At 45.4% G+C, this 16,850-nt stretch overlaps 1 protein-coding gene across 4 annotated transcripts in view; it reads left to right on the top strand.

Moving 5' to 3' along the window:
- The window catches only part of LOC106607458 (KAT8 regulatory NSL complex subunit 1), an 85,664-nt gene that overhangs the window by 65,795 nt on the left and 3,019 nt on the right, over positions 1-16,850 (top strand). For 3 of the 4 annotated variants that reach the window (XM_014204420.2, XM_014204421.2, XM_045720639.1), the window contains exons 3-14: positions 3,488-3,629; positions 4,250-4,342; positions 4,955-5,061; positions 8,557-8,749; positions 11,352-11,523; positions 12,865-13,056; positions 14,032-14,214; positions 14,571-14,731; positions 14,880-15,004; positions 15,364-15,421; positions 15,706-15,818; positions 16,491-16,788. In XM_014204420.2, coding sequence (XP_014059895.1) covers positions 3,488-3,629; positions 4,250-4,342; positions 4,955-5,061; positions 8,557-8,749; positions 11,352-11,523; positions 12,865-13,056; positions 14,032-14,214; positions 14,571-14,731; positions 14,880-15,004; positions 15,364-15,421; positions 15,706-15,818; positions 16,491-16,788 — 1,837 coding nt within the window. The remainder of the gene's footprint in view (positions 1-3,487; positions 3,630-4,249; positions 4,343-4,954; positions 5,062-8,556; positions 8,750-11,351; positions 11,524-12,864; positions 13,057-14,031; positions 14,215-14,570; positions 14,732-14,879; positions 15,005-15,363; positions 15,422-15,705; positions 15,819-16,490; positions 16,789-16,850) is intronic. The other variant, XM_045720640.1, reaches the window with a different exon arrangement.

Raw genomic sequence — 16,850 nt, 5'->3', positions numbered from 1 at the left:
TCTGCATCATTCATGTCTGTCTGTCTGTCTGTCTGTCTGTCTGTCTGTCTGTCTGTCTGTCTGTCTGTCTGTCTGTCTGTCTGTCTGTCTGTCTGTCTGTCTGTCTGTCTGTCTGTCTGTCTGTCTGTCTGTCTGTCTGTCTGTCTGTCTGTCTGTCTGTGATTGTGGCTACTTCCTGTTTGCCTGCTTCCTGTTCCTGTGTGGATCACAGAGAGGAGCGGGGGGGGACTCATTGTGTCGCTACAGCAACAAGCAGCAGCCAAAACTCCTCCCTCTGTCCCTTCCTCTCTCTCTCAACCTCACTCTCCACAGCCCTACCACACACAGCATTCTCCCTCTCCTCTCCACAGCCCTACAACACACAGCATTCTCCCTCTCCTCTCCACAGCCCTACAACACACAGCATTCTCCCTCTCCTCTCCACAGCCCTACAACACACAGCATTCTCCCTCTCCTCTCCACAGCCCTACCACACACAGCATTCTCCCTCTCCTCTCCACAGCCCTACAACACACAGCATTCTCCCTCTCCTCTCCACAGCCCTACAACACACAGCATTCTTCCTCTCCTCTCCACAGCCCTACAACACACAGCATTCTCCCTCTCCTCTCCACAGCCCTACAACACACAGCATTCTCCCTCTCCTCTCCACAGCCCTACAACACACAGCATTCTCCCTCTCCTCTCCACAGCCCTACCACACACAGCATTCTCCCTCTCCTCTCCACAGCCCTACCACACACAGCATTCTCCCTCTTCTCTCCACAGCCCTACAACACACAGCATTCTCCCTCTCCTCTCCACAGCCCTACAACACACAGCATTCTCCCTCTCCTCTCCACAGCCCTACAACACACAGCATTCTCCCTCTCCTCTCCACAGCCCTACAACACACAGCATTCTCCCTCTCCTCTCCACAGCCCTACAACACACAGCATTCTCCCTCTCCTCTCCACAGCCCTACAACACACAGCATTCTCCCTCTCCTCTCCACAGCCCTACAACACACAGCATTCTCCCTCTCCTCTCCACAGCCCTACAACACATGGTTCATTCTCTCGCCCATCCACTGCCCCCGGTGGTTGACTGTAGTACTGCAATACTTGGCCTACTACAGTACTGCCCCTCCCCCACACTCACCAAAGCCCATGTGGAATTTTTTTAATTGAAAAAAATAAAAAAGACTTGGGGTAGAAAACAGCACTGTTAATTTATAATGAACAGGAAAAACTGGATTCAGGGGTCCTGGTTCAGATTTGTTTGTTTGGTTAGACATGAGGAGTTAATTGTTTCTCTCCCCACCACCTCCCGCCCCGCAATGGCCTTGTTTTATAAGTCCGTGTGTCCTTTTTACTAATCAGAATATAAAGTACACCATCTCTAAGTAACTGATTATTCAGTCTTTTGAAGTCCTCCCATATGTTGTTGCTCACTGACTACCTTTGTGGAACTGGCCACGTCACACTCCTTTTCCTATATCACACTACCAATGGAAATGGGAGGCTGCCTTACTTTCCTTTTAAAACAGGTGTGTGTGTGTGTGTGTGTGTGTGTGTGTGTGTGTGTGTGTGTTAATTAGTCTGCATGTGTGATTGTGCTAAAGAGAGGGATTATACATGCATGTTCTCATGCACATCCATGTTATCATGTCTTTTTTCCTAAAGGGAACTGTGAAGAGAAGGGTGTATTTATATCCAGCCCTCATGAAACAGTGTGTTTGTGCCTGTGTAGACAGGCGAAACTTTGGAACCTTCTTCTGAATGTATGACATAAAGTCTCTGAATCTTGGAAAGACATTTTCTATTTTACATTGCCACGTTCTGAAAACAGCATTTTTTGCTATACTTAGTCTCTTTGCTATACTAGTCTCTTTGTCGGTATAAGAGATTCTGGAAGAGAGAACACAGCCCCTTCTAAGCCAAAAGTGACCTTGTTCTGTTGGTCTGTACTGATTATTGATAGCTGTAAAGAGGGTGAGAATGAGAGCCGTAGGGCGATGGGTGTTTGGGCGAGTCTTGAACCGGCGGCCTGTCCCAAATGATACCCTATCCCCTATATAGTTGACTACTTTTCACCAGAGCCCTATGGGCCACGGTCCAAATGAGTGTGCTAAATAGGGAATAGTGTGCCATTTGGGACGCAATAATAGTGTGTGTTGAGAGGTTGTCCTCTAAATTCCAGTCAGAGTAGATGAGGGGGTGGGGGAGGAGGAGGGCCTGTAACAGCAGAGGCCTCACTGGTCTCCAGCCATCTCACCAGACTGATAGGAAAGTGGGTTATGTAATGTTGGCTCTATAGAAAGAACATAGCAGCCCTCTTTTTCTCTCTAGCTCTCTTCACTTTCTCCATTTCTGATCATCTCTCTTTTCCCTACCCTCTCTTTTACCCCCATTGCACTGATTTCTTGCCCTCGTTGTCCCTGTCTTCTCTGTCGCCCCCTCCCACCCTTGTTTTTCTCTCTCTCCCTCTCTCTCCCTCTTTCTGGGACAGAGTGTGATCGAGGGTAATCTTGAGTCATTTCCTACCAAAATGTCCTTCGCTCACAGCGCCATCATGTCGAAACCTTGGCTTGAACACAGCTCATTCAGGGTTGGGGAGGCAACTACTAGGCGTGCAGACCTAGGTGTAGAACACATGGGAAGGGGATTCAGTGGAAAGGTGGCAACTACAGTTTTGTGCTGCTACTGCTATTGAAACACAAACAAAGTCGAGCAGCTCGGGGAGCGAAGAGAAAGTGTCGATTTGATTAGACTAAAGGTTATCGGTCACTGGGGGGACTGGAAGTGATTTTACTATCCAAATAATATCATGAATATATATATTTTTTTACTTGAATGGCAACTTGCTCAGGTGACTCAGGAGAGGTGGTGCACTTTGGAGAGAGGGAGATTTTCCATTGGTTAGAAATGTCCCAATTCACTTGCAACACATGGAGCCTCTGACTGTAAAGCTTCTCTGATTGATTGACCGACAATAACGAGCTAGACGTGTGAAAAGTGTCTAGGCTACCGATGCGTCTTTTTTATGGGGCGCATTCGTAAGAAATGTCAACTGTTGTTATATAAACATTTCGAGTGGCAAGGTGTGTCCTAGAATGTAGCAATGTCACAGATAATGAAATCAAATTTTAGACAAAGCCTTTACATTTTTTTATGAACTTGTAAGTAACCAAATACTAACGCCCGTTCGAATAACCACACCCATCCCGTGTGTGTACGGTGGCTTAGATGTAATAACAAAAGTCTGTGGCTAGTGTTGTGAATGAAGGCGGGTGGATGTTTTTGAAGCTTTTTTCCCCCATTAGTGTTATTTGTGTGACGCCCCTTGACTTCATTCCAAAAGTCCTTGTCACTGACCTCGGAGCCCACACGGACCCTCCTCCAAACAAGCAATCACACTCCCCACACACAATCTCTCTCACACTGACGCGCACACCTTCTCTCCTGCCTCTGCTCTGACCCTGTCCTCCTCTCGCTCTGCCCGACAGATGGAGACGTGCGGAGGGGCGCTACGCGGTGGATAGGGCCTCCATAGTCAGCCACTGGAACTGGCTGCAGGCCCACGTGTCTGACCTGGAGTACCGCATCCGCCAGCAGACGGACATCTACCGTCAGCTCCGCTCCAACAAGGTCAGCACCACCACCACACAATACATACAACACTGGTTCTTAACACTGGTTACGCGTAAAAAAAAAAAAAAAGTAATTCACTGTTTCTCTATGGTCAGCACCCTCAGTCTCAGCCACCTGGGTTGCCCTGGCAACAAGTTCAAGAGTGGAAGGGAAGGGGCGGACCGGGTGAAAGTCATGTCATTGGTAGATGGGGATGTAGAAGCATGTCACGTGACTTAACGTGTCTCTCAATCCCCACGCTCAAAGTAGCTTAGCTCACACCTCAACTACGGATGAGAAAAGTGGGAATGCTTTTCTATTCTGTTCTTATCAAGAGTATGTTGCGAACCTCGATACCTCTGACATGCCTGTCTGCTTTTAGCCCTCATTTTCTTCCCCACTCTTATCCTCTGCTTCTCCCACTTTTTCTTTCTTTCTCTCACTTCATCCATCCAACGGTAATTTCCCAGTGGAATATCATAGCCTTCCTGGTAAAATGTGAAGCTTGTTCATGGTGCCCCTTACCTTGTCTGTGGCTACACCAAAACCAGTTACTTTGTTGCAAAGCCACTGTTACCTCTGGTGTTATGAATCAGAAGGACTGAAGAGCTCACCCTGGCCTATCTGCGCTCTCGTAGGGTTCCATAATGCTGACAGAGACCTCCCCCTTTGACGTGTCACCTGAGGACGGGGAGGTGAAGGCGGAGCCTGTTGGTTGCCCGGTAATAAAGGTAAATGAGTCTGACGATGTAACTGTCCAATCAGATCCTCAACAAGCCTGTGTCTTCATTTCTTAGACGTCAACTCGCGTATCCTAAACATGTCCTAGTTTTAGATGAATAGGTACACAATTCAATTAGTGCTGACAACCTCTTAAGTCATGTGCTGTTTTCATAGAGAAAGAATCAAATGCGACTTTTCCACTTAGTGTGGTCCCTCCCTACCAGTTCAGGGGAGAAAGAGAAGAGGGAGGGAGAGAAGACACCGCTCAAGATGGCACCCTGGCACTGTGCCCAAAATAGAGAGACGGGAACAAGACTCCCCCACAGAACCCCAACCAGCCCCCGGGACTTGGGAGGGAGGGAGGGAGGGAGGGGAGAGGGACTACTATCTCGGGAAGAGAATGGGTGAGGAGGGAGAGGTCCCGAAACAGTGGTGGTCTTTGTCATGCCAAGTAGTGTTGACCTTTCTATCCATTCAGTTGTGGCCCGAGGATTTCACTAGGAGGTCATTCAACTGTTCTGGGCTAGGCTGTAGTGGAATGGAGTTGAGGAGGGTGGGTTGGGAGAGAGTTTCGAAGGGGAGTTCCATGTTAGCCGTGCCAACCTTGTCTTTGGTTCCAGGAGTGCGGCTCAGACGGTGGGGCGGAAGGTCCCGGAACGGTCTCTGTGGAAACAGGCCTGAGGAAAGGTTGCGCGTCCGGGAGACGGGTCAACGGGATCATCAACAGGTACGACGCGATGGAATGAAACCTCTTTACCCGTCCACTAGGTGTGTGTACTTTCCGTAAGGCGGCCTCTATGCCAACCACTCCGTCTGGACAAAGGTGTGTGTGTGTGAGGGGACATGATCCATGTGGGAATTGCAGCTGCTCACTGTTCTTCCCAAACATACTACAGGGTTTGTACACACAGCACTGTACAAGCTTGTACGTACATGTGTTCATGCTGCAGCCTTTTTCCTCTAGTGGAATGCAGAACTGTGACTGGAATAATCATTCTGTCACCGAGTAATACATATTCACACTCCTTATAAATGGGATGGGAGTTTTCCCCCATGCTGTTACATTGAGACCTACCAAATAAAGCTACTCAATGGACAGTGAAAAGATAAATCCAGAATTATCATTATGAACATTATCAGTCGTAGTAGTAGTAATATACAGAGTCATGTATTACAGTGTTGATAAGTGATCTTCCCTCCAGCTTATGTAATGGGTCTATAGACATAGATTGTCCATTTTTATTAGTGTTGAGCGACTAACTGAATTTTCTGTTATTTTTTGTTTTTTAACTTCTATGGGCTAGGAGGGACGCTAGCGTCCCACCTGCGGGACACAGCCAGTGAAATATCAGGGCGGCAAATACAAAAACAACAAAATGTCATAATTCAACTTTCTCAAACATACAACTATTTTACACCAATGTAACCACATTGTCCGATTTCAAAAAGGCTTTACAGCGAAAGCAAAACATTAGATTATGTAAGGAGAGTACATAGGCAAAAATAATCACACAGCAATTTTCCAAGCAAGGACATGTCAATAAAACCCAAAACACAGCTAAATGAAGCACTAACCTTTGACGATCTTCATCAGATGACACTCCTAGGACATTATTTTACACAATACATGTATGTTTTGTTCGATAAAGTTCATATTTATATCCAAAAACAGCATTTTACATTGGCGCGTGATGTTCAGAAAATGTATTCCCACCAAAACGTCCGGTGAATGTGCACATCAATTTACAAAAATACTCATCATAAACGTTGACAAAATATATAACAATTATTTTAAGAATTATAGATAGACTACCCTTGGATGCAACCGCTGTGTCAGATTTTAAAATAGCTTTACGGAGAAAGCACATTGTTCAATATTCTGAGTACATAGCTCAGCCATCACGGTGAGCTATTCAGACACCCGCCAAGTTCGGGGCAACCTAAACTCAGAATTAGTATTAGAAATATTGTATTACCTTTGCTGATCTTCGTCAGAATGCACTCCCAGGACTGCTACTTCCACAAGAAATGTTGTTTTTGTTCGAAATAATCCATATTTATCTACTTATCCAAAGGCATAACGCGCGAGCGTGGAACGAGAGACGAAAAGTCAATGTTCCATTACCGTACTTAGAAGCATGTCAAACGCTGTTTAAAATCAGTCTTTATGGAATTTTTTACGTAGAATTGCGATAATATTCCAACCGGACAATAGCATATTCATTCAAGAAGAAAAAGAAGGAACGGCGTGCTCGCGTGACTGTGCATATCCAATCCCTTTGTTGCCAGGCAGACCACTCAGTGAATGAGCTCCTATACTCTGCCCAGTGACAGGAGAAGGCTCAAACCACTTTCTGAAGGCTTTAGACAGCCAATGGAAGCCTTAGGAAGTGCAACGTCACCCCACAGACACTGTAGCTTCGATAGAGAATCAAAATAACTACAATTCTCAGACTTTCCACTTCCTGCTTGAACTTTTCTCAGGTTTTTGCCTGCCATATGAGTTCTGTTATACTCACAGACACCATTCAAAGTTTTAGAGACTTCAGAGTGTTTTCTATCCAAATCTACTAATAATATGCATATTCTAGTTTCTGCCCCAGAGTAGTAACCTGTTTAAATTGGGTACGTTTTTCATCCGGCCGTGAAAATACTGCCCCCTAGCCCAGACAAGTTAAACTAGTTGACCGATCGGTTCAATTATTTGAGTTCCATTTTGTTCAGTTTTATTCTCAATGTGCACATTGCACTATTTCTCTAGAGATCAATCAGATCCAGCCTGAACTGTGTGATGTTGTAGTTTCCAACAGGCCAATATTCTACATAGTTTAGCTCATAAACGTGGTAATTAACTACAATGAGCATAATCCATTGTACGTCTACTTGTCCGGTCTCTTTCTTTTATGCCTGCTACAGAAGAGGCAGAAGAATGCATGATTGTGAGGGGATATAGAGAGCAGCTGTTGCTTCGCTAGGTATCACTACCTGAAAATACATTATCTAAGTGATTTGATACAGTGAGGGGAAAAAAGTATTTGATCCTCTGCTGATTTTGTACATTTGCCCACTGACAAAGAAATGATCAGTCTATAATTTTAACCTGTTTGGGATAGGGGGCAGTATTTTCACAGCCGGATAAAAAACGTACCCGATTTAATCTGGTTACTACTCCTGCCCAGAAACTAGAATATGCATTGGATGGGAAACACTCTAAAGTTTCTAAAACTGTTTGAATGGTGTCTGTGAGTATAACAGAACTCATATGGCAGGCAAAAACCTGAGAAGATTCCATGCAGGAAGTGCCCTGTCTGACAATTTGTTGTCCTTCTAGGGCATCTCTATCAAAAATACAATCTCAGCTCGTTACCTGTATAAAAGACACTTGGGAGCCAGAAATCCTTCTGATTGAGAGGGGGTCAAATACTTATTTCCCTCATTAAAATGCAAATCATTTTATAACATTTTTGACATGCATTTTTCTGGATTTTTTTGTTGTTATTCTGTCTCTCACTGTTTAAATAAACCTACCATTAAAATTATAGACTGATGATTTCTTTGTCAGTGGGCAAACTTACAAAATCAGCAGGGGATCAAATACTTTTTTCCCCCACTGTAGTTGATATTCAGCAGTCATAAAAGTATGCCTTATTTACATTGAAGAACTACAAAATAGTGGGGGGTTTTTTGTCAGAAAGCATTGGCTCTATAGAGATGAGATGATGACTGATGATGACTTGGAATTAAATAATAAAGTCATCAAATGTACACAACTGAAATATTTTATTAAAGTAATGTGAATAAATGATGGTTAATAAGTGATAAGTAATAATGGGTAGTGGTGTAATGATGGGTGATGGGCAGTCACTACCATTAATGGGACTTGTATTGTGTTATTTCAGTGTTACAGCATTCAACCCAAATAATCGAAACCGACCTCAAAAAGCACTAACATTTGTCAGATCTAGATTCACTGGGGCGGCAGCGTAGCCTAGTGGTAAGAGCGTTGGACTAGTAACCGAAAGGTTGCAAGTTCGAATCCCCGAGCTGACAAGGTACATATCTGTCGTTCTGCCCCTGAACAAGGCAGTTAACCCACTGTTCCTAGGCCGTCATTGAAAATAACTGACTTGCCTAGTTAAATAAAGGTAAAATAAAACTGCTGTGCACAGGGTTTCTTCTTTCGTGTAGTATAATATTGATGAGTGACTGTCCCTCCCTCCAGCCTGCGGCCTGGTTCTCCAGAGTGTTCTGACCTGGAGGAGCAGCTGAGGAAGCAGCAGCAGAGCCTGCCCTCGTCCCAGCTCCCGTGCTCCCCTCAGGACGACACGTGTGTGGCGGCCCGCACACGGCCCCTCCTCAGCTGTAAGAGACGACGCCTCGTCAGGCCCAGCACCGTCACCAACCTCAACCGCAAGGTTTGTTTGTGTGTGTGTTTGTGCTTTACTGTTTGTGTGTTGTAATGTACGCTTTCACTGCTACGTTGTCATTCTGTGTGTTTTCAGCTCATTTAGTTTTTTACTGGGTGTATTGTTTGCTAGTATGACTGTCAGTGTCCTTGAACTACAGAGTGATTGGCTGATTTTTTTTCTGTGTATTATGTGTGTGTTGTAAGTCGCTCTGGATAAGAGCGTCTGCTAAATGACTTAAATGTAAATGTTTATATGGATATGCTATCTGTAATGTGTGTCCTTTTACTCATGGGTGGTGGATTGGTGTGTGTGTGTATATTTGTTCACGGCGCGACATTAATGCTTGTCCGGTATGTGAGACAAGCAGAATAGTATACTGAATATAAGCAGAATATAGAATACTCTATGTTGTCCGGATGGACAAGTAAATAAAATCACACAAGTCACAGTATCAAACAATTACTCACATCAGAATTGGACCAGAGTATCCTCCACATGCGTTGTTGTGTACTGTTCTCCCAATTCATGCAGAGCGCATCAGAATATGATTATATTGCATTGAAAGGCTGGGTCTGTCCATCACTTTTGAGATCAGAGCTGCATGTAGCCACGTTTGTACATTTCTTCATATTCCTTGCTAGTTAGTGAGTTATTTGCCCAGGTATAGCTCATTTTTGGTCAGCAAACAGGGTTAATATGGTCATGAAAATCCTTGAAAAGTCATGGCGTGGGCATCACCTGGTTTGTTCCTGTTTGATTGGGCCCGAGGGGAGAGAGGGAGACATTACAGCAGGTAGGCCTATAAAATAATGATAGACAACCAATTAAACTAGAGAGCCAATTCAAAACATATCGTGTCGTCTGGCTAGTTATCTCAGTAGTTAAATATTTATCTAAAAGCTACATCTATTAATGTCATTGTCAAGACCGATGTCCTAAAAAAAAAAACATTCCACCAGCACTCGTCGTGAATAATGAACGGGTGTAATACTCCTGTTGTGAAACCGCCTCACTCAAAATTGAGATTTGAGAAATAAATCTGACACATTTGAAAAGCTATATTAAGCATTGGCCATATCATTCTGACAGCGTTAAAATATTTGTATGATTTGACCTAGCCCAAATGACAAATTATTCCCAATGCTGTCAATAGATCTCCACTGAAACCTGAATATTTTAGCCTTACAATGCAGATAAGCATGTATTTGTTAGTTACCTTGCTTTGAGGTAGCCAACCTTAGCCATTTGATCCCTGATTCATTAAATTAGAAAAGTATGTTATAAAGACAAAGTTTTTAGTTGTAATATGTTTTCGGCCAACCTTCCTCCAGGAGAGCCTTAAAGGGGCAGTGTTCTATTTTCAGACAGGCTTGAATATGCAAAGAAGCCTGTTGGCAGAGGGTAGCCTACATTTTTGTGATTCTCTGTATGGTAATAATAATGGTAAGTGATTCCTTGCATCAAGTCACCCTTTTGGCCCATAGTGTTACAGACCCATAATTATTTGGGGGACAAGTGACTTGAGCTTTCGGATAAGTACAAAATCAGTCCTACTTGTCCAAAGGACAAGTGGCTAAAAAAGTGAATGTATGCCGGTCTGTGTGTCTTGAGTTACAAGTGTGAAAGGACATGCGAGCATCTGTGTTTGTACTAGCATTAAGTGTGATTACATGTGGGGAGTGCACGTGAGTACATTAACAAACTACAGCATAAGGTTTAGTGATGAGTGACCACCAGCCCTCCACGCCAGTACATTTAAGGATGTGCATTAGAACTCTCATACCCTCGGTGTGTGTGTGTGTATATAGTCTACATGTCTTCTACCTCTGCATTCTCCAAAGAGGTCTATTCCTTCATGCAAAGTGGCCTTGGAACAGGTGGCTAGTTTCCAACGACACAGGTAGGGCTGAATGCTGCTGACTCGTGTTCTATTAAAAGCAGACGTGTTGTTATATTTCCCGACTAGAAGGAACTGCCTGACAGAAACCCACAATTCAAAAAGGTTTGACTGGACGGGGACAGGGGGGGACTTATCCTAGATCAACACTCCTACTCTGTTCAGTAACAGGAAACGCCGCCATAACGGGAAAGCGCTGTGAACAAGCTGTCCTCTCAGCTCCTAGTATTTCAGATAGTTGTTAAAGCCATAAACTAAACAGGAACTCTGGCTTATCTTATTAAACCAGCACCGCTGCAGTTTCAAAAGGCTTCGCCTACACTATGGCAATAAAAGCTAAGCTAATGGTGCTATCTATGCATGTTTTATTTCTTAAACAATTTGAATCTGGTCCGATTTTTGATTGCCTTTTTTGATTGCCTTACAAGAAGGCAGGCGTTGTAGAAAGTTCCCATGTTTGCAGCGGTTTCATTGCTGTTGTGCAACAGTATGTTGTTGTTGTTGGAACAAGAATATGATGACTAGTTTTATCCGAGCTCCGTCAGAGACGGTCTCCCTCTGTTGTTTACATGTTCCCCATGTGTCTGGATATTACACGCTTGTTATTGCATTGAGAATTTGTACTCGGACTCAATTACTCAGGCCTACCTGGTTAAATATGTTTAAAGAATCATCCCACTTTCCTTCCCCCTCCCTGCCTCTCTTCTCCAGGGCCAGAGGCTGTGCGTACCGGGTCCTCGCTGCGGCTGCGAGGTCAACCCCCAGTGTATGACGTGTGGCGGCCGCACCCTCTCCTCCTCAGACGTCCAGTACGAGCGCCCTCTACTGGAGAGGCTGTCCCAGTTCGACCCCTGCGTGCACCCCATCCTCTCCCTCTCAGACGGTAAGATTGGTTGGTGGATGGATTGATTTGATCATAAACATCATCCAAAGCTGCTCCAGCCGGAGACAACATTGCATTAAAACAGGGTACGCCTATTAGCTATAGGTGCACCACATCTTTTCTCTCTGTTGTAAGTAGCTCCGACCTCGTCATGCCCTGGGTCAAGGGTTGGCTAACAAGGGACAGGGGTTGCTGTGCCATCCTGTGCTTGCTGGGTAGTGGAGCAGCATAGTTGGTTTATAAGTGCTAAAGATCCAGTATGGAATACTTAGGCGCACCCCATTTTATATAGACTATTTTCTAGGCGGAATTTGAGCTGTAGCTTTGACGTATCGAGAACTTGCAGCATCAACAGCTTCAATCCAATCAAGGGTCATTGTTCCATACATATCATGTAGCGTGTATTTCATTCTGACTTTCCACCTGTGGGCTCCCTCCCACACTTCTCTACTGCTGTAGTAAAGGCCTGTGGCTGGGCCTGTAATGTGGGCCTGCCAGTGCTAAGATTAAAGGCAGGGGGAAATAGTATGTAGAGAGCAGGATGAAAGCAGGCCAAATCCTCAGGGGGGTCAGCAGGGGTGGAGGGTCTTCTAGAGCTTCCAGTCTGGACCTGCTGAAGTCCTCCCCCTGGTGGATTGAGTGAGAAATCCACTCTGACGCTCTGTCAAAGCACTGCTGCTCAATGCATCCACCCTCCCCCTCTCTCGCAGTCCCAGATGTGCCTTTTCCACATGAGAGGAGCTAGCTAGCTAGCTAGGCCTGAGAGATGTGAAAGCTTCAAAAGTCTGCAGCGTAATGAGGTATAAAGGACTGGCTGGAGATGGATGGTGCAGTCAAGTAGGTCAACTGGTGAGAGAGGGGGTGGTTGAAAAGGCAATGCAGTCTATGACCATGCACTGCTACTGTCTGTCTGAAGGTGGTAGCGAGGGGTCCAATATGGCTGCTGTAGCTGGCCCCCACAATGGCGTTGGCCTTTTTAATAGTGCACAGTTGATGGGGTTTGTCGTTTTTACAAGTTTGATCTGATCTGTAGTCCCCCTAGAATCTACGTCTATACAGTTCTCGATACCTGACCGGTGCTTTCTTTCTATTTGGCCGGGCCAATGTGCCCTGTTTAGGTGTAGGTTTATTTGAACATCTTGGTACATGTGCAGAAACAAACACAACATTTGATGTCATACAATGTAAAACACAAGGAAAAGATAATGATCAGCTGAACTATATGGACAATGAATTATCAATAAAGCGTAAGTCATAAACAGCATAGTTTTAGAGAGCTTATAAAGATGATAAAAAAACAAAGTTATTATCTGTTGCTAACCCCCCCGTGTGTGTATGCAGACGTGACGATGAGTCTGCACTTGCAGCGCGTCCTAAAGTCCCACTGGAACAGCCGGCCCCTGGAGAAGATGAAACCCCTGAAGAAGCTCTCCCTGAAACACAAGCTCTCCGTGGGACGCCCTCACGACCCCTCCGCCTCCTTCACCTCCAAAGACAAACACAAGATGACCAACTCCCTCCTCTCCACAGTCCGTAAGTAAAGCCTGTTCACCTCCAAAGACAAACACAAAATGACCAACTCCCTCGATAAAGGCTCATCACCTCTAAAAGCCTTAGACTTTCAGCCAAGCACCGGGGTATTGCCTCCCAGTAGGGAACGCTCGTATAGCCATTTGTCCCTAAGCATGTTCATTTTCTACACCTTAAATGTTGTGTAACGCAACAGACCCAAATGTACACTGTAAGGTGACGTTTAGGAAGGATCTCTTAGTTTTGCAAGCTCTTATAGATCTGATCAGTATTGGCGGTTTATTTACTTGTGTAACAACGCGAAAAGCACGAGGCCCCACCAGCCTGAAATTTCACAGTCCTACATAACAAGCGTTTCTTTTGTTTGGTACTCTGTAGTATTCAGGTGTGAGTGTGTGGCCCAGCATTTCCTGGTAAATACAGTGACTCAGCTGTCTAAATGACAAAGCGCTTTCCTCTCAGTGTGATTGATAAAGAAGCTTAGGTAGTTTTCTGCTTAGAATGCATGGGCCCTATTCAGAGAGCACAGATGGGTGGAGCGTGATACACTGATAATAATTTCATTACGACGTTACATAATTGATGCTCAGTGCTCTCCAGAGTTCTGCAGCACAATGTTAAAATGTACATTTCTAAGCCAGTTTTGTTCGCATTTTTACTCTCACGCAGACCCACAGACCTTGACGAAAATATGACCGCTTTAGTGTCGTGGTGGGGTCTACTTTCTGAGGATTTGTTTTACAGTCAATTAACACTGTTGGACAAAATCATATATATATATATATATATATATATATATATATATATATATATATATATATATATATATATATATATATATATATATATATATATATATATATATTGACTGGTTGTAGAAAATATATTCATATAATAGACAATATATCCCTGTGTGTGTGTGCGCGCAAAAATATACACACTGCCTAACCCCCCCATGTTGCCCTACCCACTCCCCAGGCCTGTCCCATCACAAGGTGCGTTCAGAGAAGCTACACAGGCAGCACCTGGACAGCCTGCTGGGGTCCACCAAGCTGGAGGGCCGCCCCCACTACCGAGGGGAGCAGGGGCACGGGCCCTACGACAAGAGCAACGCACGCAAGAGACCCCGAGAACACTCACTGTCACTGGACAGTATGGACAGTAAGTTGCCTACAGTCTATTTATTTTCCTCTCTCTTTCTTTCTGCCTCTTTATCTTTCCCTCTCCCTCCCTCAGCACCTGTCTCATAGCTTGAGCAGCTCAAACTAGTTCTGAAGGGTAATTGTCACACCGCTTCCACCGTTTTTCACTCTACATTTGACCCTTTCCATATCACTTAAACTTTTTATAAGGTTCATCTTTATTCAGTATCCATTTTATCCAGTGTCAGTTACTGAATTTTTAAGGCTCGAATACTTGAGAGATGGATGTATATCAATCAGTCTGGAGGATTCCAGTGTATTTAATATGATTTTCTCTACTCTCGCTCTCTCTTCCCCCATACTCTCTCTCCTCAGACACCCCTAAGCTGTACCTGGATGGGGGCAGTCTGTGCCAGTCTCTATCTGCTGGGCTCCCCACCCACAGCTCCCTGCTCCGACAGCTGTCAGCCTCCTCAGAGACCTGCTCCATGCCCTTCACCTCCTTCAACAGCAGCCTGAGGGACAACAGCACCCCGGTACGATACACACACATCTGGCCTTACACCCGTGTGCGCATGTGTGTACTGTGTGATTGATTGAAACAATAATGGTGAAGTATTTTAGAAGTTGGATTGATGGTGACTGACCCTACTCCCCTTCTTGCTCCCCTTCTACCCCGTACAGCATCAGCCCATCCGCAGGAGGAGGGGAGAGAGCTCCTTTGACATCAACAACATCGTCATCCCCATGTCTGTGGCTGCCACCACCCGCGTGGAGAAACTGCAGTACAAAGAGATCCTCACCCCCAGGTACGCAAGACACAAAATGGCCGCCATGCCTACCTCGGCATGAGGAAGTTGCCTAGAGTCAGGAAACTAAGCACAGATCCAGAGATAGTTTGGGTATTTCCCCCATCTAATAGATTATAACGGTTAGGATATGGGACTGTAATGCTGATCCTAGATATGTCCAGAAGAGCAAATAGCAATTGTTAGGATATGATTTAGGGGTCTATAAGCTGATCCTAAATCTGTGCTTAAGAGAGACTGCCCAGAGCTACGCACATCAGCTGTACTCTCACTTAAATACACACACACACACACACACACACACACACACACGGGTGGTGAATTACTGATGTATTAATTATCTGGCTTCCATTTTGCAGTTGGAAAGAGGTTGACATTTGTGCTAAGCCAATCGCTGAGGAGGCTGACATTGAGGAGGTAAAAAGGATTTTCTCTTGGTATGACCTTTTCAGAATCTCAATTGGTGTAGTTTACCGATGCAGACCAGAAGTATGATTCAGCTGCACAGTGTTGTCCAAAGATGTCAAACATCTAGGTAGAGCTGCCACCAACCCCCAAATAACTGCTCCCTTTTCAACGTATAGCTCTGATGCAATTCATTTGATGGTAATAACCAAACCAACGTTTGACCGCAAGCTGCATTCATCAAGTGTTACAGCACTAACTTGGAGTGTTGATCTCTCTCCCTTCTTCCCTCCCAGATCGAGGACCTGACAGACACTGCGTTCTCCCAGCTGCACCAGCCCTGCGAGGACCAGGAGCGTTCCCGCTGGAGCTGGACGGCCAGTGCCATCGCCAAGAGGAGAGGCAGCCGGTCAGTAACACACACCAAAACACCCCCCCACGGTCTACCCTAATCCACCCACTCCCCAAGAAGTAGTGTATGTGGAGGTTTTTCTAATTTGTTTATTCATCCAGGAATCAGTCTTTTTGGTGTGATCTGGAGCAGAGATGAGATTCTGAGCTGCATATTGATTGTGATTCTCTTATCTCAGAAACTTGACATTTTTGCACTGTCGTTTCTCCCTAAAATAGCCTGATCCCGCACGTTATACTGCAGTGCAGCACAGGGAACACCTTGGCAAATAGCCTAGCTGTTAAGAGTGCTGGGCCAGGTCGCTGGTTCTCAGATCCCCGAGCGGATTAGGTGAAACATCTGCCGATGTGCCCTTGAGCAAGGCACTTAACCCTAATTGCTCCAGCGTCGCCGTGATCCCTGGCCTTGACCCCACTCTCCTAGGGTGTCTCGGGGAGTTGGGATATGCATAAAAAAAATGAATTTCCAATTCCTACACTCATACAGGTTACCCACTTGTACATTAGGTGAAACAGGAAAAATATAATCAGCCCTTATTTGACCTTCTAGAATCTAGATGATAGGTTTCTCTACTTAAGGCTATTCTCCTTTCTGTTCAATTGAAGTCTAGCTGAAGACTTAATTTCTGTACTCCATGTCAAGTTAACTCCCCTCTCCCCCCCCCTCCAGTTCGTATGTCAGTGGACGGTTGGACGGTCGCACTACTCCCCTACTGAGCAGCACCAACCCCTCCACGCCGCAGCCCTCCTCCCCAGACACAGCCCACTTCCACGCCATGCAGGACTACGGCAGTGCCGCCTCCCCCTGCTCCCCGGCCAGCCCCGACCTGCTATCCTACCCTTACACCCCAGGGTGTTACACAGTGGGAGGGTACTCCTACACCCCTATAGGCTCCAGGGACTCCCACCGCCTGCTCTCCAATGAAGACACGCGCTGCTCCACACCTGACGGCACCTACGAAGAACTGGTAGGCTCCCCAGAGCACATACACTTCCGTACTATACACATGTTCACACACTTCAGCTGTTT

The sequence above is a fragment of the Salmo salar genome, chromosome ssa06, assembly GCF_905237065.1.
Source record: "Salmo salar chromosome ssa06, Ssal_v3.1, whole genome shotgun sequence".
In the NCBI taxonomy this organism is placed as follows: domain Eukaryota; kingdom Metazoa; phylum Chordata; class Actinopteri; order Salmoniformes; family Salmonidae; genus Salmo; species Salmo salar.
This window is presented reverse-complemented; position numbering and strand designations above follow the sequence as displayed.